Raw genomic sequence first — 26436 nt, forward strand, 5'->3', positions numbered from 1 at the left:
AAAAAGTTGTCATGTGGCTCACTTTACCCCAGCTGTGGGGTAAACTGATCCACTTACTTTTTCCACTCTGAAACTACCATAAAAACACATATTGTAACAGTAAGAATCCTGAAAGCTAGCCACACATTCCAATTCTAATGTCGGACTAGTAAAATAATTTATTATCTGAGAGTGTAGAGTGGTGTATTGCTGATCTGTATTTGAATCTGAATATATTGTAATGTCTGTAAAAACTGTGTAGGTTCAACTACACACAACATTTGGTGGTGGCTTAATTGCGACTGAAATTCTTTAGACTGCCACGGCACAACAAGACTTACCAAAACTTACCAAAATCTAATTATGATTCAGGACTGGAATATTTAGTTTGGATCTTGGTTATATACACTGGCAGCACAATTATGTGAATGACTCTTATTGATAGTTTATTTTAATTTTTGTGTCCAAGAATGGGTGTGTTTGGGTTGGTCCGTGCAGCTGTACTCTGATTTTGAATAGATAAACAGATTTTCATTTTTGTGGCTGTCTGAGGAAAGGGACAGCCATGACTCTGAACAAAGGTACTTGCAGGTAACTGCCAAAATAAAGGAACACCAAGTCTTTTATTAGGGTGTTGGGCGGATAAGCTCCTACTCTGTGCTTTGGCGTAGCTTCTACAACATCCACTCATTCACTAACACCAAGATACCCCTAAGGAAATCCTATTTTTCGGTGTTTTGCTTTTAATTGTGGAAAATGCTGTTAAACATTGTCCCAATAAGATGCTGAAATGAATAAAGAAGAGGTGACATCGCAATCCACAGCAGTGATTCACATTGTTTTCATTTTCATCCACAACATTCAATAACCACTCTCCAACTGAAGAGACAATATCATGATGCAGGGCAGATTCCACTTCCATCAGGATAGAAATGCTACAGCTGATGAAAGCAATCACTGATAATTTATAAAGCTATAGTGCGTACTCTTGGTTGCTCCAATGAGGAATTCTGAGTTACAACAACAGATATGTCTATGTGAGGTACGCCTTCGGTGACCGCAAAGGGATTTTATTTTCTCAGCAGTAGAAACATCACCTGAAACATTTCTTAGGATTTTTCTGTGCTCCTGCGCTAGTGTCGGGGGGGTGACACCAATTTGTATGCTGCCATACTGAGAAATACAAAGAGAGTTTTGAGGAGCTGAAAAACTTTATCAGCTTAGATTTGGTGATGGTTTGGATGTAACGGAAATTCATTTATACGTATAAGTTACGCACTGTTGCTCTAATAATGCCCACTAAGGATTTTGGATCAAACTTAGTTGTGAAAGGAAACGTGACATGACAGAGCAGCCAGACCCATTCCGTAAGGGACTCTGTTAAATTGTGTAGGTTGAGGTTGGGGCACTGTGGGTAAAATAATTTTTTGTGCATTGTAGGGAAACATGTCTCTGGTTTGTGTGAATGTGGGAGTCCAGAAACAGTAAAACATGTATTTCTAGAATGTAGGAAATATAGTAGGACTAGGTCTACAGAGTAGCCTACTGGTAAAATGTCAGATTTTGGGGTTATGTTTTTTTTCAGTTTTATCTTTGTTTGGGCATGGTGAGAATTATTGGCTGATTTCCACGGCAGTTATGCAGTTTGTGAAAGATACTGGACTGTATTAAAAAATCTAGTTGAAGTTTGTCCTGTGGAGGGCAGTAACTATTAAATACTATTTTTGGTTATTCTTTATTCTTTAAACTACCCTAGTCTCTCTAAAAGGGCCACATTAGGCCATTCCAAATAGGGAAAAGGTGACAAAAAAGACCATAACTTGTGACTGCTCACTCTTTTCTTCATCAGTTTTGCTGGGGTACTAAAGGTGTCTGTCCTACATCACCAAATAGTTAGAATGTAATTTACCAAAACATTTATTGAAATAGGTTCCTGCTTTAGTTTAGGCAGAAATGGTAGGCTACTTTTGTGGTGATAGGAAAAGAGGGTTTCTTAACTTTTCTCTTAAATATCACCAAAACATAAATCCCTACCAAATATATAATTTATGTATTGTCTAGGATGCTATTGAACAATAACCAGTGGTTGTATGGAGATTTCTAGTACAGTTCTATTGCTAATGAGATTTCTTACCCCTGCTCTGAAACAGCCACATTAGGACATTCCGAATAATAGGTGTAAGTCAAGAATGCTCATTGCTCACTCTGATTGTCATCATATTCTGTAAACTACATCAATGAATTACGTCACCTAATGCTCAGAATGTGAATAACCCAATAGCGTGAAGTTTATTTACACTAACAATAACAATAACGCTATTTATATCAGTATCTCCTAACTAAATCCAAGTTTGAGGTAACTAAAGCCTTTTGTGAGCACTTGCTGCTAGACTAGCCTATAGTAGTGTGAAACGTGTGTAGAAGAAGCGAAGGATGCCTTTTCTGCATTACACACCACATGGCACTGGAGGGCGCCATTACACAGATACACACGCACACAAACAAAAATTTAAGTATCTGTAATGTCCACCTGGCGTCGCTAAAACTGCAGCTTTTCAATCAATCCCACAATCCCCACACACCGGCGGTGTATTCATTTGAATTATCCATCAGAAGAGCCTACAGACAGAGGAGTTTCTTTGGACTTTAACCAAGCTTTTCCACATTTTGTTTGGATTTACACAAATGTGAATATCTCGTGACACTTCACAAAATGATACGGTTTGTATTTCAACTTGTTTTAAATTGTGTAAGTGAAGCACCATTTGTGAGTGCCATATGTTACCCTTAAAGCTAGTCGGCTAGCTAGCTCGCAGTAGCGGCCCAGATAAGTTACCTTCTCCGTCTCAGTGTATCCTTCTTAGCTTTAGCTTTGAGCTAACAGCCACAGCTTACGGTGGTTTCTTCTCTTTAACGTCGCCGTCTCGTTAATTTAGCAAGACAGGAAACATACTAACTAAATTGTACTGTACATATAGTAGCATGTGCGACTTGTGTCGCAGCTCACCTTGCTAGTGTTAATGCCTGTGTGTTATAGCTAAAAAGCCAACGCCTTTTGTGAGTCTAATGCATTGTATTTTTCTGTTTTTAATATTTGCGTTTTGTCATGTTTTATATCACATTTACTGCTGAATCCTAGACCGCGTGTTTTATACAGCAACACAAACATGTAGCTGAAGTAATTCGGCCATGAAAAGTCACTCTGAATCCTGCAACTTCTGGAGCTCAGATAGATTTACTGATCTACAATTAGTTGTTTTTTTGTTTTCCAACAGTGTCCCTCAGTGTGGTGGCTGGTGAGCATGTCTGACAACGGGGGTCTTTAAAGTCAACGGGAATTAATCCAATGGCTTTCTGCGATCCTGGTTGTATCCTTCTGTTGACAAGAACATGAAGCAGGTATGGAGATAGTTCATTAAATCCTGCTAACTGTAAAGTACAGTATGGTGGTATTGCAGCAGTAGATATTGTAGTAGTGGCCTCATCCCTTATCCTTTTGTTTTAGGTGGATATTATAAATAAGGAAGAATTAGATAAAGAAAGGTGAGTGTCTGATCCACATCTGTTGGATTTATCAAATTATGATCACTCACTCACTGTTTGCTACCTACAGATCATCCCTCTCAGTCACTGGACCATTTCAGGCAGCTTTCCATTACCGTTATCATCATGTCTGTGGCTGTTATTTTAATAACATTTTTGGTTTTGTTGTTTAAATTAAGACTGCTCCAATGTTGCCTTTTTTCCTCTTGGCAGATTTCAAGTGCACTACGGAGCAGCAAAGGGCCCAGGCAAAGCGAAGCTACGGTCATCTTTCAGGAGGAAGAGTTGTCCAGGAGTGGAGGCAGCCTTGAAGCTGCACCGCAACACATCCAATGTAGGCCGTGACCGTGACCACGGCATGGCCAACAAAGAAAATGAGCTGACGTGCTCCGATGACGTGCGTGGCGGCATGCACTACAATGACAAGTGCGGGCTCCCTGTGACCTCCACAGAGGCCTCCAAGATGGCAGGGGCCAGCTCCAAGTATGGTGAATTTACCGAGGTGAGAGTCGCCGTTAAAAAAAAGAAAACTATGAATCAACTATTATTTTCAGTGTTTCTTGGATTGATGAATTAATTTGCTGCCTTGTTGCAAACTGAACTCCCTTTGGTGCATTGTTTTTCCTTCACCTACAGCTGTTGAAGGACCATGAAGCTATGACTCACGTCCTCTTCGGAAGGAAATTACGACTACAAGTAGCCCAAACACTATGGCGAAGAAACGCCAGTGAGTTAGTGGCCTACCTAATAAGGTAAAATTGTGACCTCTAAAACTGATGCATATTGGTTGTTTGTGTTTATCCCTCTCAATTGCCTAACTTGTTTTATCTTTTATTTATTTATTTGGTTCCCCAGGATTCAAGACACAGGAGTGCTGCTCGACTGCTTACCTGTCTTAACAAACAAGTGAGTCTTGTGTAGTTTTAATGACTGGACTGCACGATATTGCAGTTTTTATTAAACAAGCTCTTGTGGCATAATTACGGACAAAATGAAGGATTTTTATAATGGATTAATCCATGTATTTATGTGCCGATGAATCTGAAATTCTCTCGTATAAGACAGTAGTGATAAATGTGCAGTAGTGTTTTTTTCTAGAGTCCATACCATGCTGATTTCATTTACCCCTTGTGTTGGCAGATTGGCTGTTAAAAACCTAAAGATGTTCTACTTGCCCTAATTAATGCAGCAGTTCCTCACTTTTGAGAAGCTTTATTCAAAACATTATTTTGCACTTCTACCTGTATCAACTGTTCGATCGAAATTTCCCCAACATTTTGTGAGCTCTGCCCACATCACTGATAACCAGCTCACTTCTTTCTGTCATTGTGTGTTTCCTTGTTTCCCTTCAGCCTTCAAATAGAAGCACCATGTTTGTCACTTGGTTGCTGCGTTGACCTCATGCCCCAAGTGAAAGTGATTCTTGCCACTAAATATGAAGAGTAAGTGTCTCAAAGGAATGTGGTATCCAGTCTAACAGATTTGAAAGAAATGTAATTGACTGTTTTAGTCTTTCGTCCAGTCTTTTGACTTTCTAACGAAATTAAATAAGGACTTATGAAGCCTCTTGAATGAGAAATTATAATTCTTTGACTTGTATCTTGAGATCTGGATGAGGGACAACTTTTAAAACATGACTGCTATAACTTCATTGTTTTTTTGTTTGTTTTCTACAGACACATAACTGTGGGTTTACACTGGGTTCAATCCGTCATCAGGAAATGGTGGCCAGAACTTTCTAAGAATGAGAAAAGACTGCAGGACGAAGAAGAAGACCGGTGGGCACTGCATAATTTAATTTAACCCAATGGTCCCTCTAAGGCACAGCCAAGACTTAAAGGACAGTGACAGCAATTTAAAAACTTTAGACTCATTTTCCCTAGTCTTGTTTTCATATAAATCTAAACTATACAACCAATGTACAGTATTTCTATGGAAATTCTGCTAATCAGAGCAGTTGAAAATGAACCGAAGAAGCTAAAAACAGTTAGTCAGCAGGTATAATGAAAATATGTCTCACGTTGATAATACTAAAAATCTTTTAATAAAGACTCATTCTCTTTTGCATCGTTTCATCCTACCACTTTGCATGTTTCCTAGGAATGAGAAACCAAACTGACCTCCGGATATGTTAGTGTCTTTCTTAAGATTATTTTATCTTTTACTAATACTAAACTCTACTTAACATTGATCGTTGTCAACCAAAACATGCTTGAAAGCAATTTTTTCTGTTGGTTTGTAAATACTGTTACCTCCTTTCATTCTTCTAAGCTTTTTCCTCTGAATGGGCTCGAGCCTGCAGGACATGACTTTGTTAGAACAGAGTGATCACCTCTATTCACGGTGCAGTTTACTTTGAAATAGGCAAACTCACAATAACACCAGAGGTTCACTTTTACCATTTTTTGTTATTATTATTATTATTATATACTTTTGCCACTAGCATTGCCTATGAACAAAAGAGGCACTTTTTCAGTCACCTTTTTAATATTGCTTAAGTTCCTCACATGTTAACTGTAAGGTATCCTATTGGATATAAATAATTGTAGAACAAACTGGATCAAACGGTAGAAGATTATAATTTATTTTATTTATTTATTTTTAAGATTGTGCTAACTGTGTAGTGATGCTGCGTTCACCATGTCCTTGTTTGGTTGAATCCAGTTACTGATGTTGCAGTCCTGACTGTGTGCACTTGCCACATAATGTAACCGTAATGGTTCTGTGTTTATTGAAGGAATATTGAAGTCATGAAGCAGCGGCTAAAGGACTTGTGGAAGGAAGGAGCCCGGTTATGTTTGGTTCCGGGATCTACGGGAGAACTGGCAAAGGTGAGAAGAAAGCTGTAATTCATTTTGTTTTTCAAGTCTAATTTTACGTTACTACAAAATGTGGCTCATTCAGTGTAAAGCTTTGTGTAAGTTACTTTTTAATGGTTTCATGAAATATAATTGCTTCTATTTTTATTCAAAAGAACAGACTTTGTTTTCGTATCATTGTAGATACAACTAAACAGTTCATCAACACCTCTCTGTTAAATTTTGTGAAATGAACATTGCAAAGATATGTCACTCAATGTTTATGTTTTTCCATTATGGTACTACAGGTGCCCCTTCCTCTTTTTTTTTTCCACTGTTTTTTTTGTGGACACAGGCGACAGCCACTCCCATCCTAAAAATAACACCTCCATGTCCAGCATAGGCTCACTAGCAATAAGCCTTTGTAACAAGAGTCTGTATGTTGGTTGTGGTTTATTTGTTTAAATATTCACATCCTGTTACATTTTTTATAGGGCCTCATTTCATGTGATGTTTTAAAGGAAATACATTCAGAGAAAGACAAATTAACACCCTCTTTTTATATTCATTATTCTAAGTAATCAAGTCTGTGTTTTGATGTTTATTATGGGTAAAACATGCAAACCAAGTAGCTACAATGTGTGTTCATCTGTTGTGTTATTTAATTTTTTTTGTTCTGGTTATTTTAATGTAAGCCGACTTACTGGCTGTGATAAAAGCTAATGTGTCCTCTCCCCCTCCCTCCCGTTGCAGGCCATCGAGGCTTATCTCTCCCAGCTGCCCTGACAGTTGTCTCTATGTAGCACTCTGAGGATGTGACCACTACTGCCGGATCATGGCTGTGTTTTGAACTGATAATGACGGCAGATAAATGGGACTGGTTCATTCTGCCGCTCAAACCTCTTAACTGGGACTGAACTTGACAATTCAGAAAACTCTTTGGTTGGCACTGGAGAGTTTTAAGAAGGGCTGAGAAAGCCTAATAAAAACACAGCAAATGACTGCTTCACATTGAAGTGGACCGTCTTGTGAAGGGGCATACAGTCCCCTACAAAAGTATTGGAACAGTGAGGCCAATTCCTATATTTTTGCTGTAGACTGAAAACATTTGGGTTTGACACCAAAATATGAATATGAGACAATAGCTCAACATTTCAGCTTTCATTTCCAGGTATTTACATCTGGATCTGATGCACAACACATAAGATAGCATTATTTTTAAAGGAACACCACATTTTAAGGTGAGCAAAAGTATTGGAACAGATAGACATAAAATAAATTAAAGTGAATTAAACTTAATATTTTGTTGCAAATTCTTCTCTTGCAATAACTGCATCAAGCCTGTGACCCATTGACATCACAAAACTTTTGCATTCCTCTTTTGTGATGCTTTTCCAGGCTTTCACCACAGCCTTTTTCAGTTGCTGTTTGTTTTGGGGGGGTTACTCCTCTTTAGCAGGTAACATGCATGCTCTATAGGGTTTAACTCTGGAGATAGACTTGGCCAGTCTAAAACCTTCCATTTCTTGCCCCTGATTAACTCCTTTTTTTGTTTTTGCAGTGTGTTTTGGGTGATTATCTTGCTGCACAATGAAGGATCTTCCATCAGTTTGGTTGCATATTTCTTTAAATTGGGAGACAAAATGTTTGTGTAAACTTCTGAGTTAATGTTGCTGTTGCCATCATGTGTTACATCATCAATGAAGAATAATGAGCCCGTCCCAGAAGAAGCCATGCAAGCCCAAGCCATGACATTGCCTCCACCGTGTTTCACGGATGAGCTTGCATGTTTGGGATCATGAGCAGATCCTTTCTTTCTCCAAACTTTAGCCTTTCCATCACTTTGGTAAAGGTTCATCTTGACGACAACAACACAGTAACACATGATGGCAGCAGCAAAATGAACTCAGAAGTCTACAGAAACATTCGGTCTGCCAATTTAAAGAAAGATGCAACCAAACTGGTTGGAAGATCTTACATCATGCAGCAAGATAATGATCCAAAAAAACTGCAATAACAACAAAGGAGTTCATCAGGGGCAAGACATGGAAGGTTTTAGACTGGCCAAGTCAATCTCCAGACTTAAACGCTATAGAGCATGCATTTTACCTGTTTAAGAGGAGACTGAAGAGAGTAACCCCCCTAAACAAACAGCAACTGAATGAGGCTGCGGTGAAAGCCTGGAAAAGCATCACAAGAGAAGAATGCAAACATTTTGTGATGTAAATGGGTCACAGGCTTGATGCAGTTACTGCAAGCGAAGGATTTGTGACAAAATATTAAGTCTTATTAATTTTAATTTATTTTAGGTCTCTCTGTTCCAATACTTTTGCTCACCTAAAAATGTGGTGTTCCTTTACAAATAATGCTATCTTCTCAGTTGTGAATCAGATCCAGATGTAAATACCTGGAAATGAAAGCTGAAATGTTGAGCTATTGTCTCATATTCATCGTTTGGTGTCAAACCCAAATGTTTCCAGTCTACAGCAAAACATAAAGGAATTGGCCTCACCGTTCCAATACTTTTGTAGGGAACTGTGTTTAGTAGACCTTCCATGAGACTGGGTGTTACGTCGCTCTATGAAGTGCCAAGCTCGTTGTCTCTCTCACTACACCGCTCTTTGCCGTTGAATGCAAATGCACTTGTGGATAGTTATGAATGCGCCACTGTTATGACGTTTTTGCGCCCTGGGTCCACCTGGAATCAGGAACTTGAATCTGCCACAGTCTTAAGTTATTAGGTCTCCTTTTTATTTTGCCTCTGCATATGACATTTGACTGTATAATGTAAATGTAAAAACAAGTGATTCTTTTAATCTTCTTTTAAATAAATTTGATAAATCAAAAAATGTCTTTTTATATTTTTTATTTTGTTAAAAATACAGAAAAGGAACACATATTGCAGGAGAAAAGTCTGTCATGGGTGGCTCAGGATGAAATATTTACACATTAGGACAAACTTAGGTTTATATTAATGGCAAAACAAAACTATCAAAGTGAATATAGATAGATGCTATTCCCTTGATCTTACTTTAAATACTCATTGAAAGTGTCAAAACAAGTTCTTCCGCTTTTAGATTAGATTTAGTTATTTAAAGGGGACAGCGCACATTAATAAACATGAGCTCCAGAGTTCAACATGTAAATGTGCCAGATTTAGCCGTGCAGGCCAAATTTCATTTGTAGTCCCTGGCAGGTTGATAGCTTCAAAGAAAACATTACAAAAAATACAGAAATACTACAAATAAGCACAAAACAAAAATGACACAGACAACTAAAATATACAACCACTGTTCCAGGCCATAACAGGTTGGTGTTGTGTGAAAAACATAAAACAAGTAGCATACAGACATGGATAAAAGTGCATGAACATATAAAACAAATTAAAACACAAAAGCATTTGAGCACAGACAAGGAGCATAAACGCAGATTGTACTGACTTGTAGTTAGTGTACTTTTTGGGGTGCTGGGTTTGGTTTAGACAAACTGGTAAATTGAAAAAAATAAATCAAATAAAAAAATTGTCTTAACATTAAAACACAGCACGTAAAACACATGTATTCACCAAATAGTACAGCAGGGGCAAACTGTTTTACAACAACTTGATACTAACTAGTTAAAACAACTAACTGACAAACACAGCTTTAACAGTGCGTTCATAACATCAAATTATACATTTCTACAGGAAAATACTGTAATTCAGACATCATCAGTGTTACTGTTAGTTTGAACAATAAAGTTTTTGTATTTCGTGAAGTGACGTCATCTTCCGAAAGGCCAGCTGAGTGCTTCCTTCTCCAAACGGTTCCTGAATACATGTCGACACCACACACACCACCACAGAATAACAACTCGTTTTAATTTGATATAAAAAGACAGACACAGACATGTTTCACCGGGAGAGGACACCGCTCCTGTGGGCTTTCTTCCAAGCTTTGCTCGTCGTCGCCTGGGGTTTTACCGACGTTGACACGGGGCCTGGAGCCGCGGCGGCGATGCAGTCCAACGGAGATCGCTTCAAAATCGAGGGGAGAGCCATAGTCCCCGGGATTAAAACACAAGACTGGGTGTCCTCGGCAAGAATCTTAGTGGAAGGCGAGGAATTCGTTGGATTTCTGAGGTACTGAACGTTAAACTGTCAAACCGGCTAAGTTAGCATGTTAGCGAGGCTAGGTAGCATTAGCACAAGCAGTTAGCCCTCAGTGCTAACAGCTGGTGACCGCACTGGAGCTGCTGATGACAGATGGCCTCTTCTAAATGCCCTTACCAATATATGGCTTCATATTTTTGGTTGTAACTTGTGCCAACAGGCACAACAACATCAGTATTTTCGTTATAAATTACCTGTCACTGAACTTAATTATGAGCTCGCAGCAGCTGTAGCCAAAGCAAACCTCCTAGGTACAAGTCTGCTGTTGCCTCTGATTTACAACAACCGATGTGTTGTAGTGTAAGTAAGTGAGTATATTTAAATCAAAAGCTACCCACAAAATGAGCATTCACTTTATCGTTATTAGTTCCATTCAAATATAACTATGTTCTAATTTTCTATGGTACAAAGTGATTATTTCTATTTCTAAGCTGAAAGGGTTTCTCTGAAAAGGTTTACACAGGTATACGTTTGAAGGGTAATGGATTATAAGAAAAATGTATACATCAATAAAGTTAAAAAAAACATAACATTGATAATAACAGTCAAAGTATGGAGAAATAAAGTAAGGATTCGTCAAGCGGTGGTGTGTATATATTCAATGATAGGACATTTAGATTTTTTAAGTAAATAAACAGCGATATAGCATTTTTATATAATGGGGTATCTACATAGAGGTACCGTAGATGTATCAATGACTTTAAGGAGATGTCTCATCCTCTTTCCTTAACCAGAATCTGAACTATTAACACTGGGTTGCTAGTATCTATCTATCTTTCCATACTTCAGAAATGTGGGTTTTATGATTCTTAAACCTCCGAAACGTCCACAGTTGATTCAACACATTAAATGTGCAGTCTGGACCAAATCTAAATGAAGCGTTTCATTGTCTCCTTACAGGACAGATGGCAGTTTTGCTGTGAATGATGTTCCCTCAGGATCCTACGTGGTGGAAGTCATCACCCCAAACTATAGATTTGAACCAGTGCGTGTTGATATCACATCCAAGGGCAAAATGAGGTAAGCAAACAGGAAGGAAAACATGTGGTTTGTGTGATTTGAATTAGCTGTGTTGTGTATATTCTTCAGTGTACAAACCCATCAAGTGTCATTTCACAGGGCGCGTCTTGTGAACTACATCAAGACTTCAGAAGTAATTCGTCAGCCGTATCCACTTCAGATGAGGGCTAATGGCCCCAACACCTACTTCATGAAGAGAGAAACATGGGGCTGGACGGACTTCCTCATGAATCCAATGGTAAAAATAAAATTTAATTATGTTAAAGGTGGAGTCAGCGACTCTGGAGAATATGTCATGATCCGTTACCAGTTTTGTTTGTGTTGACTGAAAACTACAGTTAGCAACATGCCTGTTTACAGAGCCAAGGTCTAAGATGTGTATTCACACTAGATTTTTTCAGTGCACACAGAGTACAAACAGGACGTGGATCATAAGGAGATATTCAGCTTTATTTTGACAATAAGTGTTCTCAAGAATCGCTGACTCCACCTATAAGTGTGTATGTTGTATACGCTAATGGGGGTAAAGAGATAAGTTTGAGTTTATACTGTGAAAGGTTTGCCTCATATTTATATTTAAATTGCATCATTTAAGGGAAATTATTACATCCATTACACCTGCATACACATTGTATCAAATCTTTTGTCTCTTTTGCTCCTGCAGGTTATGATGATGGTTCTACCGCTGCTGATCATTGTTCTACTGCCCAAGGTGGTCAACACCAACGACCCAGAGATGAGAAAGGTAAAGCAGTATCCTTATTTCCTTATAAATCCTCACATATTGTGTGTGCATTGAGCTCCTCATGCTGTTTCTCTGAATTGTATTGGCTACATTCTGATATATTTAATAAGAATTATGAATTGTCACTAGATGGTGCAATTTTGTAATGTCAGTAGTCCAAGGAACATTTAGATATATGTCTGGATGATAGATGGATGGATGCATTCTTCCTTATTTTATTCATCATGCAGTCTCTGAGTTCAACTTGCTACATTAAATTCATTAAGAATTATTAATTGACATTAGATGTGGCAATTTCGTAATCTCAGTAGTCCAAGGAACATTTAGATATATGGATAGATAGATAGGGAGATGGATAGATACATTCTTACTTGTTTTATTCATCCCTGAAGGAAAATTGTATGGTATATTATCATAACTGTGAGACTTTTTTTGAATGGATTTTTTTGTATATAATCTGTGAGGATTTCCAGATTCTGTCCCAACCCGTCATCTCTCCCCCTGCAGCCATTTCTCATTTCACTGCCGTCTTTTTCACAGGAAATGGAACAGTCCATGAACATGCTGAACCCCAACCCAGAACTTCCAGATGTCTCCGAGCTCATGACAAAGCTCTTCTCTGGCTCCAAGGGCTCCAGCAAGGCAAGCACTAGCAGCAGCAAGGGCACCAGGCCAGCTGTAAAGAGAAGGTAGTACGTGATATGACTGAGTCTACGGCAGAAGCTTGAGCTATACCACGAAAGCACATTTTTAAGTGTCATTTTTTTTCTTCCTCCGGTTCTATTGTACAGTTTTCTTTATTAAACAGATGTTTTGAGCACATCTTTATTTGCTAATATTATGCCATTGGAATCTGAAAAAAAATTATAATTTTTTTTTCATACTGCACTGATAGAAATTTCTTAAACCCTGCAAAAGCTGTTATTCTTAAATTTCTTTTACTTTCTACATGTGGCTCTACTATTCACCTATCTCTCCTGTGCTAAACCCTCCGGTCTGCATTTTCTTTTTCCACTGCTGCTAATTCCACTACCCGAAAGTGAACATATATAATACAGAGATTTTTTTCTTTTTTTCTTTTCTTTATTTTGATTTCATTAATATGACTGTGAATGAAGATTAATTGAATTTTAAGACTGATACATTCTTATTTAAAAAAAAAAAGCTAGAGAAATAAATTGCAATGGTATATAACAACTGTGTTTTTATTTCAGAGCGTCTTATTTGTTTGAGAGCGAACACACGTCAGTCTGATGTTTTTGAATTATTGTATGGCCATTGGCCAATGTTCTCATGCTGTACATTACATGCGTAAGGTGTATACATTTCAAATGGCAGTCATTGGCACATCAAAGGATGAAAGAGCTGTGTGGTCACTTTTGAAGATCTATACAGTATAACTGGCTTCACTTTTAATTAAGTATGAAATACAAATGAAAAAAAATCAAGTATCCATATTAAAGTTGTACTAAAAAGTTTGTGATAAATGTCTTCAGTTCATGATAATAGATGGGTATGATGACAAATGGATTATTCAATAACATTTGACAGGATAATCCCAACTCATTTTCCAGTTACTAGGGGTTTCATCCAGATCACATGGTCTTTATCTGCAATGGGTGTTTGCTCAGTTGTCATAGAGGTGGATCTATTTACATGTCAGCTCAGTAGCTGTTACTTTGGCATTAGAGTTAGGCTTTAAAGGTGCAGTGTGTGATATCGTAATATTAAGTTCTATAGTACTTCTTTGGCTTCCACCAGGTGCATTTCCCCAGAACACCCACTATACAGTTGTGTTCAAAATAATAGCAGTGTGTTTAAAAAAGTGAGGCAAGTTCAAAATCCTTATCATAGCTTTTATTTCCAAACACGCAAATGCATTGGGGACATTGCACATTCTATTCCAAATCCAAGAATGCAGAAACATTAGTCAAATGTTTCTTCGTCTTTACAGAAAGTGAAGAAAAAGGAGTATTAGACTGTTATAGCAGTGTCTGCATTTTTCTTTACAACTCAAACATTTCCTGTATCAACTGAAAAATGCATGAAGATTTAGCTTTCCTATGAATCACTGAACTAATATTTAGTTTTATAACCTCTGTTTCTGAGAACTGCTTCAAATCTGTGTTGCATGGAGTCGACCAATTTATGGCACCTGTGAACAGGTGTTTCAGCCCAGGACGATTGTACTACATTCCACAATTCCTTTGCATTTCTTGGTTTTGCCTTAAAAACAGCATTTTTGATGTCACCACATAGGTTTGCTATTGGATTAAGGTCCAGGGATTGGGCTGGCCACTCCATAACGTTAATCTTGTTGGTCTGGAACCAAGATCTTGTTCGCTTACTGGTGTGTTTGGGGTCGTTGACTTGTTGTGGAACACCCATTTCAAGGGCATTTCCTCTTCATCATAAGGCAACATGACCTCTTCAAGTATTCTAATGTATACAAACTGATCCATGATCCATGGTATGCGATAAATAGACCCGACACTATAGTATGAGAAACATCCCCATAACATGATGCCTGTGCCACCATGCTTCACTGTCTTCAAAGTGTACTGTGGCTTGAATTCAGTGTTTGGGGGACGTCTGACAAACTGTCTGCGGCCCCTATTCAAGCCACAGTACACTTTGAAGACAGTGAAGCATGGTGCCATAAGTTGGTCGACTCCCTGCAACACAGATTTGAAGCAGTTCTCAGAAACGGAGGTCATACAACTAAATATTAGTTCAGTGATTCATAGGAAAGCTAAATCTTCATGCATTTTTCAGTTGATACAGTAAATGTTTGAGTTGTAAATAAAAATGCAGACACTGCTATTTTTTTGAACAGTCTAATATTCCTTTTTCTTCACTTTCTGTAAAGATGAAGAAACATTTGACAAATGTTTCTTCATATTTGGATTTGGAATAGAATGTGCAATGTCCCCAATGCATTTGCGTGTTTGGAAATAAAAGCTATGATAAGGATGTTGATCTTGCCTCACTTTTTTAAACACACTGCTATTATTTTGAACACAACCGTAAATGGAATGCTTATGGCTGTTAAGTTTGTCAATTTTGTGCAGTGCTACTGTTAAAACATGGCTGAGCAACATGTCGGCCTCCGTGTAGGGTGCCCCGCTGCTATGTATAAAAGGCTCATTCTAATGAAATAAAATAAACAACTTTTATTTACAAACGATTATACACTAATTAAATATTCTTATCCTATTCGATTTCGACAAAGCCTGTTCTGAAAAATTCCAATAAATGATACACACTGCACCTGTTACACACGAAAAGAGAATCTACAGATTTGATCTTCATGACAACTGGGCAAAATCCATCATCTGTACACCATGAAGTATGTTTACAATCTCTGAAAAGCTGTTTCATGTTGTCAAATTGTTATTTCTATGTTTTAAAGGACTTTGATGCTCTGAGTAAAGACCTTCGGGATCACTATATACATCTAAGTGCTTAACAGAAGATTAAAGGGATGAGGAGAAAATAGGTTTAAAGCCTTCAAAATCCTTGATATCGAACAATCTGAGAAAAACACTTTTGAACGGTTCCCAGCTGATGTCCCCAGTCTGGCCTTGTTCTGATAGAAGTCCTTGCCTTCTGAATAAAGAACAGACTATTGAGCCCAGACATCCAAACACTCCACATAAAACTGTATTAGAAAACAAACTGTTTAGGCAGAAGTCAGACGAAACATCTGCTCACTGTACGACAGCTCATTAGATTTAATTTCACAGATCAACTTTTTACACTAAACTTACTATCTTTGCTAGTCATGCTAAGGCTATAACATGGGATGAGGGGATGGTTTAAGAGTTCACATTTTAAAATGGTTTGATTTTGACCTCTTAAACCTAATAAACCAAAATCAATTCTTATGTCTTTCAGACCCAATAATATAGTTGATGTCAAATGGAAAATGCAAATCTTTGAAAACAGGCCCAAAATAACTTCACATTTTTCAAAAGAGAACACATTTTTTTTAAGCAGCTGTGCGCTTTAACAGGATTACATTTGTACAGGTTATGGCATGCTAGTTTAATAATGTGGTTGATTTGCAGAATTTGTCAAACAAAAAGGTAAAAAATTAGATTAGTTTCAACACATTTTATGTCGAAAAGGTTTGAAAATGTCTTTGAATTTGTATTTCACTGTCCATATCAGTACACACAAACTTACTTTCACAATAAAAGCACAGACAGACAAGCACAGATCCAGTCACAAATCACTTTTCCCTTTGCACAACAAAAGGCACAGAGTTTACGGGAGAAAACTTTTGAAGTTACACCTTCAAAAGACAAAGAAGTGCAATAATTTACAACAGCATAGCAGCTTTAGGCAGAGGGATGTTGCTTCAAATACAGTGTGTCCAAGTTTTTTTCTTTTACAGTATGAATATTGACAAGAATATCGGTGTGATTCATAAACAATCTCATGTTTCATGTTACAAATTTGAAACAAATGTAGCTGTAAATGCACGGAAAATGTACAGAGTAGCCCTTGAACACAAGATATAAACATTCACTAAACAACTGATATACTGTACACTTAGCAATTAACATTTACCCTTTATAAGGTTTAAAATCAGTGACATTTATTCATTATGCTATAAGTGACTTTGAAATGTGTAATTCTACAATATGTCCTCTATATACAGTGCACAAGAGCATAAAGGAAGATTAATTAAGTTTTAAGGACAGGTTCCGAATTGTTACTCATATGCTCAAACAGTACCCTCTGAAGTGACTGAAGCTTTTTCTGGAGCCACAATAGGCTTTATACAACAGGTTTTAGCGTATGCAGTAGTAGTTCCCAAGGCCTGTGAACAGTCTTTAAGGTGTAACATCTGTGGAGTTCCACTTTAAGACTTGAAATAACCTGACCCCACTCAGTTACCACAGTAATGGGTGGCCACCTTCAGGAATTTTCTTTTGTGTAATGATCTGATGCCTGTTTCAGGTAGCAGGGTTTACAAACTTTGACTTTAATCCTGGGCTCTGAGTTGCTCAACTCAGAGACGAGCAACTCTAGGTTTTCGGTTTCAGAACAGTGGATCAGCGTTGGGTCAACCAACTCTGAGTGTGTTCACTCTGGGTTGAGCGTGTGCGTAAAAGCCATCGTCAATGGATCGCTGATAACATGATTCACCATGGAAACAGGAGAAACAAATGCTTGATCCTCCCACTTATCCACTTCTCCCAAAAAAAAGAAAAAAAACTTCTCCGCTCCTCCCACTAGAGTTAGAAATATTAACAAATTAGTTTATGGTATGGAGAAGAATTAACGGGGATATTATCTCATAACTTGATCTAATCACCTCGGCAATTCAGAAAAAAAACGGGGCAAACATTTTCTGTCAAGAGAATCATTCCGTATGAGAAGCAATAGGCCTAGTCTATTTTAAGAATTAAGTTACGCATATCAACAGCAGAAAATTAAGCTGGCGCTGCACAGCATTTCTGACAGTGTTTTATAGTCGCTGTATTATGTAGGAAATACTGTGCAGTAAACAGACTGTCACTTTTTTTAAAATGGGGAGTGAAAGACATTAACGTCAGACAAGTTAGGTGACAGTTTCCATTGTAGAGCCTGATTGATTTAGGCTATTACCAGATCCCTTGTCCTCAAGTGATGACAGTTTAAATTATTATATAATTTCTATATTCATATAAGGCAATTTAATGAGGGTCGTCTGTGACTTTGGGTTCAGACAAGTGAACAGTAGGCTACTGATCGTGTGCAGCCGCAGAATTAGGCTACAATTCAACCTGACAAAAATCTGTTCAGTGGCACAGACGTTAAAAAAATCCTGTTATTAAAAAAAAGAATGATATACATACAATAAAATAGGTTTATTAATCTGAATGTAGAGCATGTTCACATTGTGTAAGGTGGCCGCCTATATGAACGACACGAGGGCTGAGAACTAGGCTACTGATCAGATAAATGATCAATCAAACGTAAAATCATCAGTACATGATAAAAAACATCCCGATGGAGATTTCTATTGAGTGATTTTGCTTTAAACTGTACAGGGACGCGTTGTGACAGTGACTCTTTCTTCAGTCGGAGCTGCAGCGTAACAAACTCAGGGTAGGTCTAACCACCTATCCAGCAGGTTAGATCCACGGCGTATGTTGCCGCAGTAACTGACTCTTGCTTGCGCTGAACCTGCTACCTGAAACGGAAAACCCAGAGTTTCCACTAACTCAGAGCGAACAAACTCTGAGTTGCCTCAAAACCTGCTACCTGAAACAGGCCTCAGGAGCAGCAGTTAAAAGGTGGACTCAGTGATTCTTGAGAGTGCTTGTTGTCAAAATCACTTTTTGTCAAAATCAGTGAATATCTCCTGACGATCCGCTACCTGTCGCTGACAAAAAATCTGGTGTTAATACACATCCTAGACTCTGTAAACTGGTATGTAAACAAAGGTGGTCCACCGTGGCTAGCAACATATCTGTGTATTAACACTGGATTTTTTTCAGCACATACACAAAAGTAGCCTATGGACAGGTAGTGGATCGTGTGGAGATATTTACCGATTTTGACAAAAAAGTGATTTTGACAACAAGCATTCTCCAGAATCGCTGACTCCACCTTCAAGTGACATGTCAGGCTCAGCTTATTTCCAAAAACATAAACACGAAAAATCACATGCAGCGACATGTCTGCTCTATAGTAGTTGAACTGCCGCATCAAGTCATTTTATTGTTGACGTTCTGCTGGTTTTGACCACACCAGTACAGCTTGTCCTCACCTCTCCTCCGCCGCCGCCACTGGCAGAGCAGCAGCATGCGGAAAGTCTTCTGGAAGGTCTTGTTGCACAGCGCGTAGCACATGGGGTTGATGGTGCTGTTGACGTAGCACAGCCAGTAGCCCAGGTGCCACAGGGACATGGGGATGCACTCGGTAGTACAGAAGGTGGAGATGAGCACCATGATGTTGTAGGGCGTCCATGTGAGAATGAAGGCCAGGAGGATAGCACTCAGCGTCTGGGCTGCCTTCTTCTCCTTCACCAGCACGTTCCTCTTCCTCTTAGTGATCTGGTTCTTGAGCACGGGGTCCATGGGTTTGGAGGTGGTGGAGGAGGTGGAGGGTGAGGCGTTTTTGGCTGACTGGTGCTCCACTCCAGGTGGGCACGGCGTTGCGATCTCAGGGTTCCCGTTTGTACCCTTCGAGCCCGGTTTGGACTTATAAGAGGTGTGCTTTTTACTGTTCTTCTTCTGCTGAGTAGGCAAATACCCATCTTCTGTATAATCAGCCACCACCTCCCTGTTCTTATTACTCTGTACACTGCCTTGCTCTTTGAAAGATCCCTTTGGGGTTTCTATGGAGACGTGGTCCTCGTCGGATGAGGTGTAGCTGTTGAACGAGGTGATCTGGTCCGCTTTCACCCATGCGTCGTCCGACCTGGTGGTGGTTTTGGTGGCATTGCTCTGGTTAGATGAAGACCAGGAGGCCTGACTCCGGTCTCTCCTCTCTCTGGTGAAATGGAAACAGGAATTGATGATGGTTTTCTGGGGTTTAGTCCCCTCCAGAACATTTTGTGTGGCAAGCCCTTGCAACTCTGCCAGGTCTTTGGTGCGTCTCTGCGTCTCCTTGTAGATCCGACAGTAGAGGATGGTCATGATAGAGACGGGGATGTAGAAAGCAGCGATGGCCGTCCCGAAAGTGATCACGGGCTCTGTTAAAAACTGGATCTGGCACTGGTCAGGAGGCACTTTTCTCTCCCCTACAAAGTACTGCCAGCACAGAATGGGTGGCGCCCAGAGGACAAAGGACACCATCCACGCAAAGCCGATCATGAACGCGGCTCTCTTGGGAGTCCTTTTGGCCCTGTAAGTCAGCGGCCTCGTAATGGAGAAGTACCTGTCGAAGCTGATGACGAGTAAATTCATAACCGAAGCATTGCTGGCTACATAATCCACTGCTAGCCAGAGGTCACACGCAAGGTTTCCCAAGGACCAGTAACCCATCAGGATATACGTGGTGTATAAGTTCATGGACAGCACTCCTATGATGAGGTCAGCGAAAGCCAAACTCAGCAGGTAGTAGTTGTTGACAGTCTTCAGCTGGCTGTTGACTTTGAAGGACAGCAACACCAGCACGTTGCCGACGATAGTGACTAGGCTCACAATGGCCGAGACCGTGGCGACGGTTATGACCTCCAAGAGGCTGTGGGGGGCGGCCTGGACATGGGACGTGTTGCCAAAGCTGCTGTTAGGCGGGTCTACATCCATAGTGCTTTTTTTTGTGTTACCATTGACAGGTCAGAGAGAGGTGCTCCATTAAGAGGTTTCCTGAAATAAAAAGAAAAACATGAATGAGACACAATTGCACATTAATGACGGTCAATTAAAAAACTTTCATTTGATTTGTGCTGTATGTTACTGAAGATATATATATATTGCTGGTGATGTTTGCACATTATTTGCATATTATGAGAACAACATTATTTTATTTACTGACTGTGATGATTTGATTTATTTTAATTAATATGCCTCAGAATTTAATATAATACAATACAGATGAGCCCCTAAAAACAATTAAAACTTTTTTTTTGACACAGCAGCCGTTTTTATTTAGCTTTGATGTATTTATGTAGGCCTATTATAATTGTATCTATTTATCTATTTGTGAAGGCCTACTTGTAAACTCAAATGTACCCTTGATGTATTGCCTTATGGTGTATTGTATATCACCTATATTGTTGTCAGTTATTTTTCAACCTATTGTTTGTTTTTACATAAAGTTATGTAAAATGTTGCCATTCAATATTTAAATGTAAAAAAGATTATTGTCGAACACAGTAAAGTGTGATATGTACAACTCGGAACCATTGCGCACCATCTTGACATGGGACACCATTCAATGTAACACTACTTTCCGCCTGCTATGAGGTGTCACACGCTAAACTGTCCGGCCATAATTGACAGCAATGGAGGGAAGACCGACCAGAATCAGAGGAGGTAGTTGGAAAAGAGGTGGCCGCGGTGGAAATGACGGTGACAGTCCTGGTGGTGAGCACCGTGGCAGAGGCAGAGGAAGCCACAACCGCGGCCGGAGCAAGAGAGACCATTACCGGGGCCGTGGACGCGGGGGAGGCGCCCCCGCAGCTGATTTCCGACACCGGGTGAGAGAGCGTGAAACGTTGCCCCGTTATCCCGCCCTACCAAACCTCATTGGAAAAATACTCTAATTGTATTATTGTGTCACTTACAAAACGCACACCGTTCTTGGAAGGTTGTGATAAATAATAATGTCATCAACTCTTCATTTCGGCTTCATAAGCAATACATTCAGAGGCTGGAGCCGAGCCTAATGAAAACTTTTAAATGTTCATATTTTTTGGAATAAAGTCATCCTCAGTTAGGCGTAAGACAAAAGTAATATGGGATGACGTCAATCTGATAGGCTATGTGACGTTCATTTCACCACACAAAGCACAACAGCCTTGAGTTGAGTCGTTTATATACTATCTATGGTCGTTGATTGCTGTGAATCAGAACAGTGGGTTAATGCCAGCACCATCATCACAGCCACATTTCTCTACTTCACATGCTCAGTGCACATATTGACATAAGAATAATGTTTAGACAGAGTTTCTACAGATCCTTACAGTATTACAAAGGGCATTGAATAATAAAGGCCTTCATTTATATTAACATTTCTTAAATCAATCTGTTCAAAATGCTAAGACAAGTGCATTAGAATTCTATCTTTTTACCTGATGTAGCATCTTTGTTTAAAATATTTAAATAGTCCTATGGCCTCTAATTAAAATCAAATCACGCAGATAAGCATGGCATGATCCATATGGTCACATTGCAACATTTAAGTGACACATTGTTATTATTGGCTTTTTAGTTGTGTATTTTGAATGACCGGAAATATAAAATTAACAAAATAACATTATCATCATGATTCACTTGGGTGAATCACGATAAAGTTATTTCCGGGCCTCGGGTATGATGACACCAGTGAGTTCAGCTTCATTCTCCGCTGGGATGCTCTGTCAGAAGATGCTACTGCCATGGTAACTACAGAATTAGAAGACAAAACCACAGGGGCTCTGTGATTGCAATCATACAAATCTCCTTTGGTGCCCAGCAGATACTTGATTGCAATCATAAAATCTTCCTTTTCATGCTTCCATGGGGTCTTTGATGATAATGTTCGGGAGGGGGGGGGGGGAATTATCTCTCTTTTATTTGTTTGTTTGTGTGTTTGAGTTTTGACACACACACACACACACTGACTGCAAAGCCACACTTTGTCCTTCCGACACATCTTAACGCTGCACATTCCCATGACAACGGCATTGAAGGTCTGTGCAGCTATGTGACAAAATGGAAGAGAGAAAAAAAGTATGACTCAGACACATTTAATGAGTTGAGTTTTGGGCTCTGACATCTATTCATTGTCGCACATGAGGCCGCAACATTTTACCTTGACTCTTTTGTCTGGCTTTGCCGCTACCACTACTCAATCAGAGCTATGTATGTGTCATTGACCGATTTTCAAAATAATCTTTGAATTTGCGCTGTGTGGAGCAACGTCAAGAGGTTTTAATTTCTGCCCTGGAAAAATGTCATTAGTCACAGACAGTACCCAAGGCTCTCTGGCTCTTCACAAATTAGACTTTTAAAGAAATTAGTTCAAATGAAGCAAACAAGTCTGAATCACTTCCTTCCTCACACCATCGGCCAATTCTGTATGTTGTACAGATCATTGTAACCCCGCAACTTCACAAAGTTAATGGTGTGTGTGTGTGTGTGTGTGTGTGTGTGTGTGTGTGTGTGTGTGTGTGTGTGTGTGTGTGTGTGTGTGTGTGTGTGTGTGTGTGTGTGTGTGTGTGTGTGTGTGTGTGTGTGTGTGTGTGTGTGTGTGTGTGTGTGTGTGTGTGTGTGTGTGTGTGTGTGCCGATAATTGAGAGGAAGGTAAGGTAAAGTAGTGATCCGGGGCTGCAACTCAATCACTTATTGTATTCTTTAATCGTTGTTTCTTTCTCAATTTAATAGATAATTTATGTTGTTTATAAAATGTCAATCCTGGTTGTCCAGAGCTCAGGGTGAATCAATAAATAACTTCTCCTCTTTTAATGACTGGTCAAAAACTAAAAGATTTTCAATTTATGACATAAATTGAAAATAATTGTATTATCAAAAAAGTTGCTGATTAATTTGTCATCTGAACTCTAGTACGTTAGTCTCTTAGTTTGATTTTTGAACTTTACATTTTCATATCCTATTCCTGACAAATTGTTTTGAGTAGGAAATCGTTTTAGTTATGGATGAAAGATGTTTTAAAAAAAAATGCAGCTTCTTTTTTTTTCTTCAAAGTTTAGTAAGTAAGTTAAGTAATTACCCAGTGTTTGTCTTACTGAAGCTCTTTGTAATTGTTTAAAATGGCTTGGTGGATTAAAGTGGATTAAAGGGAAAGGCAATGAAAACAATGTGATGTTCCACCACATATGAGAGGCACTTCTGGTCTCACTTTAAAGTCACTTGAATCTCCCATTACTCATTGTGTATTCTGTCATGTTCTCTTTGTTTTCTTAGGATCAAGATGAAGGAGACAGCTTTGAGGAGGAAGTTGAGCGAGTTGAGGTGTTCTCCAGGAGGAAACTGCAGTCAAACTGGGACCGCTACGAGGCGTCAGAGAGGCAGGAGACGGACGAGGACATGCCCACTCAGCGAGGAACAGACTACCACGCCCTGCTGGGGTCCGCAGGTAAGACTGTTACGCCACAAAAAGCTTGAGTAAGCTGTGTTTGGTTGGGCTCAGTCAGGCTATCGATTGGAGATACTGAAAACTAATCTGGTATTAATACCCAGCTTAGGCTCTGTAAACTATCATGTTGTTAGCTACGGTGGGCCCCTTTTGTTGTTTACATACTACTTTGTCTATATACAGTTTTACAGAGCCTAGGCTGTGTTTTAATACTGGATTTCTTTTTTCACCGCACACGCATTACGGACAGGTAGCGGATTATGTGGAGATATTTTTTGATTTTGACATACATTTTGATAAGTGTTGAAAACAAAGTAGCTGGCTCTACATTTGATCAGGAGGGGGATTTAATATTTCGGACCACAAGAGGCACAGCAATGTTATAAATCCTATTTCCTCCAAACGTTTATTTTCAGTCAATTTCCCATGTTTTCATCTTCTGCTCCGCCATCTAAACGTTGGTTAATTTTTAGCAGTGTTGATCAAAGCACCACTTGATTTGAGTCAGAGCACAAGGCTGTTATGCTTTCATGTTGACTTCTAATTTGTGTTTTAGCCTTTCTGTGACATTGTGTCAAATACTCCGCTGACTCTAATTGTCTAATTTCTGGAGTTGTCTCCGTATCCTAATTAGTGAAATCGAGATGTGTGTCTTCTAAATGGACTTTAATTGCTGTGTATGGACAGGGCTGTCATATCGCTGCCTTTGTTTACTACTTTCAGCCTCATTGGTCGCTGTCAGTGACCGGCCCACTAAGCTCTCAACAGTCTCATCACCGTTTTCCGTTGATATTTCTTTCCCCAAAGGAACTGAACATGAACGCTCAGTGTTGTCTTACTAGCAAAGACGTTTTCTTCATGTGTCAGACCGAATCTCTGATCTAATGTGGGAATTTTAAGTTTAGCTCAAGTTGCATCACATTATATTAAAGTATCTACGAGGAACTTTGAAATGTCTAATTTTTCCTCTGATGATCATGCAAAGAATGCTTTTTTAATATAGTCCTTTGTTCGGGTAAACTCACCTAGGTGAGTCAGTTATGAGTCTGAGGAGGAGTATCAGGAGCTTAGCTTTAAAGTACTTTAAATTGCGTCACTGAGCTGTGTGTCACAGTCACTTCTGTGGCTCGAAGTGCAGACCCTGTTAATAACAGGTCAAACTAAAGTTGTTTTAAGAGCGTAGCATGCACCTGTCTGTTTCACAGACCGCATGTGTCTTCCCTCTCTTTTAACATAGTACGGTTCGGTTCCACACTACATCACAGCCACATAGCGTGTATGATGTTGTCACAGCTAGTTGGCGGTGAGTTTATTAGATTTGGTGTAGTTACTCTTTTATTATAGTTGATTATTTGATTTGATTTGATTTTACAGTTTCCTGAATCTAAAACCCCCTATTTACCCAAATCCACCAAATCTTCTAACTCTTCATTTGGGGAGTTAGTTGCATGATAGTAAGCCTCTGAAAAGAGTTAGGCATATTTATCAATCCGAATGAAAGATATTGTAATTTAAGTTTAATAAACTCTACAGAAATATGGTTTTATAATATTTATGAACATTTATTTTCAATCAGATTTTTGTGAAAACTAATTGAGCCACCCAACTTTGATATCGTATTTTTTCTTTAAATATTTTAGACCAGGTTTACAGAGGCTTTAAACATGAGCAGGTGATCGCTGCTGATCAGTGATAGAAACCATCTTTTTCAGAGAGCAGCTTCTCGTTTTTTTTAAATTTATATTTCAACAACATCCCACGCTCACAGCTGTGTATAATGCGAAATTTGAAGCTCTTGAGTGAGTGCAGTGTTCATTACCTGAAACTTCCCTCTACTCCTTCTGCACTTTCACAGCATATTTGCCTCTAATCTACATGGACATATAGGTCTTCGGTCTGTTTGTTACTGTCAAGCTGGATGTGTACTATTTGATGGAGCTAATAACTGGTAAAAAAAATATAGAGCAATGTCATTAATTTTCTTTTCACTATTTCTAGTTGAACTTTGAGGTTAAACAATTGATTCATTGATTGATTTATATACATTTTCCAACGTTTATGCCACACATTTGTTCCTCCGGGCATCTCAAATGTGAAGATTTCCGGGTGTTTGCATAGTTAATGGAATACCTTTGTTTTTTTTAAATGTTAATAACACGCAATTTGTAGATCATCTTCCTCTGATAAACACTGACGGTAGCTAATTGACGAAATGGTGTTTGTGATTTGCCAGAATTTTCAGTGCAGACTTCTTTTTCTTATTGGTTTGTGAATTGATTGTATTAAATGTCAAAAACAGTTTTGCACAGTCCATTGTTGACATATTTAAATGTTTTATGTCAGTGGTTTTCAAACTGTGGGGCGCGGGGTTATGGCAGGGGGGAGGAGGGGGGGCCCGGATTGTGTTTTTTATATTAACATCACGGCATAGCTGGACAAGAGTTTTTCTGCTTCGTTCC

At 39.0% G+C, this 26436-nt stretch overlaps 4 protein-coding genes across 4 annotated transcripts in view; 3 read left to right on the forward strand and 1 right to left on the reverse strand.

Annotated features, from left to right (window-relative positions):
- The first annotated feature begins 2560 nt into the window (after nucleotides 1–2560).
- On the forward strand, nucleotides 2561–9123 carry katnbl1 (katanin p80 subunit B-like 1). The gene is made up of 10 exons (XM_080048412.1): nucleotides 2561–2700; nucleotides 3255–3378; nucleotides 3485–3522; nucleotides 3736–4024; nucleotides 4159–4274; nucleotides 4378–4428; nucleotides 4875–4964; nucleotides 5199–5300; nucleotides 6260–6353; nucleotides 7074–9123. Exons 2-10 carry the CDS (start codon nucleotides 3370–3372, stop codon nucleotides 7104–7106), a joined length of 822 nt encoding a protein of 273 aa, XP_079904538.1. The 5' UTR covers nucleotides 2561–2700; nucleotides 3255–3369; the 3' UTR covers nucleotides 7107–9123.
- Nucleotides 9124–10102: 979 nt separating this feature from the next.
- Nucleotides 10103–13683, forward strand: emc7b (ER membrane protein complex subunit 7b). The gene is made up of 5 exons (XM_080047768.1): nucleotides 10103–10440; nucleotides 11371–11490; nucleotides 11590–11728; nucleotides 12155–12235; nucleotides 12776–13683. The coding sequence occupies exons 1-5, from the start codon at nucleotides 10208–10210 to the stop codon at nucleotides 12926–12928; spliced, it is 726 nt and encodes a 241-aa protein (XP_079903894.1). The 5' UTR covers nucleotides 10103–10207; the 3' UTR covers nucleotides 12929–13683.
- A 5256-nt stretch (nucleotides 13684–18939) lies between these two features.
- On the reverse strand, nucleotides 18940–20484 carry chrm5b (cholinergic receptor, muscarinic 5b; the record flags this gene model as incomplete). Its single annotated transcript, XM_080048091.1, has 1 exon — nucleotides 18940–20484. The coding sequence occupies one exon, from the start codon at nucleotides 20482–20484 to the stop codon at nucleotides 18940–18942; it is 1545 nt and encodes a 514-aa protein (XP_079904217.1).
- Nucleotides 20485–21160: 676 nt separating this feature from the next.
- aven (apoptosis, caspase activation inhibitor) overlaps nucleotides 21161–26436 on the forward strand; it is a 52981-nt gene continuing 47705 nt past the window's right edge. Inside the window, exons 1-2 of the mRNA XM_080048367.1 lie at nucleotides 21161–21377; nucleotides 23806–23977. Of these exons, the coding sequence (XP_079904493.1) occupies nucleotides 21183–21377; nucleotides 23806–23977 (367 nt within the window). The 5' untranslated portion in view covers nucleotides 21161–21182. The remainder of the gene's footprint in view (nucleotides 21378–23805; nucleotides 23978–26436) is intronic.

Source organism: Ammodytes marinus (assembly GCF_949987685.1).
Source record: "Ammodytes marinus genome assembly, chromosome: 19".
In the NCBI taxonomy this organism is placed as follows: Eukaryota; Metazoa; Chordata; class Actinopteri; order Uranoscopiformes; family Ammodytidae; genus Ammodytes; species Ammodytes marinus.

Coding starts and splice junctions, on each gene's coding strand:
- katnbl1 (XM_080048412.1), top strand. Junction 4,025..4,158: donor AGTATGGTGAATTTACCGAG/GTGAGAGTCGCC, acceptor CTTCACCTACAG/CTGTTGAAGGACCATGAAGC. Junction 4,275..4,377: donor TTAGTGGCCTACCTAATAAG/GTAAAATTGTGA, acceptor TTGGTTCCCCAG/GATTCAAGACACAGGAGTGC.
- emc7b (XM_080047768.1), top strand. CDS start 10,208: ATGTTTCACCGGGAGAGGACACCGCTCCTGTGGGCTTTCTTCCAAGCT. Junction 11,491..11,589: donor ACATCCAAGGGCAAAATGAG/GTAAGCAAACAG, acceptor GTCATTTCACAG/GGCGCGTCTTGTGAACTACA. Junction 11,729..12,154: donor ACTTCCTCATGAATCCAATG/GTAAAAATAAAA, acceptor TTGCTCCTGCAG/GTTATGATGATGGTTCTACC.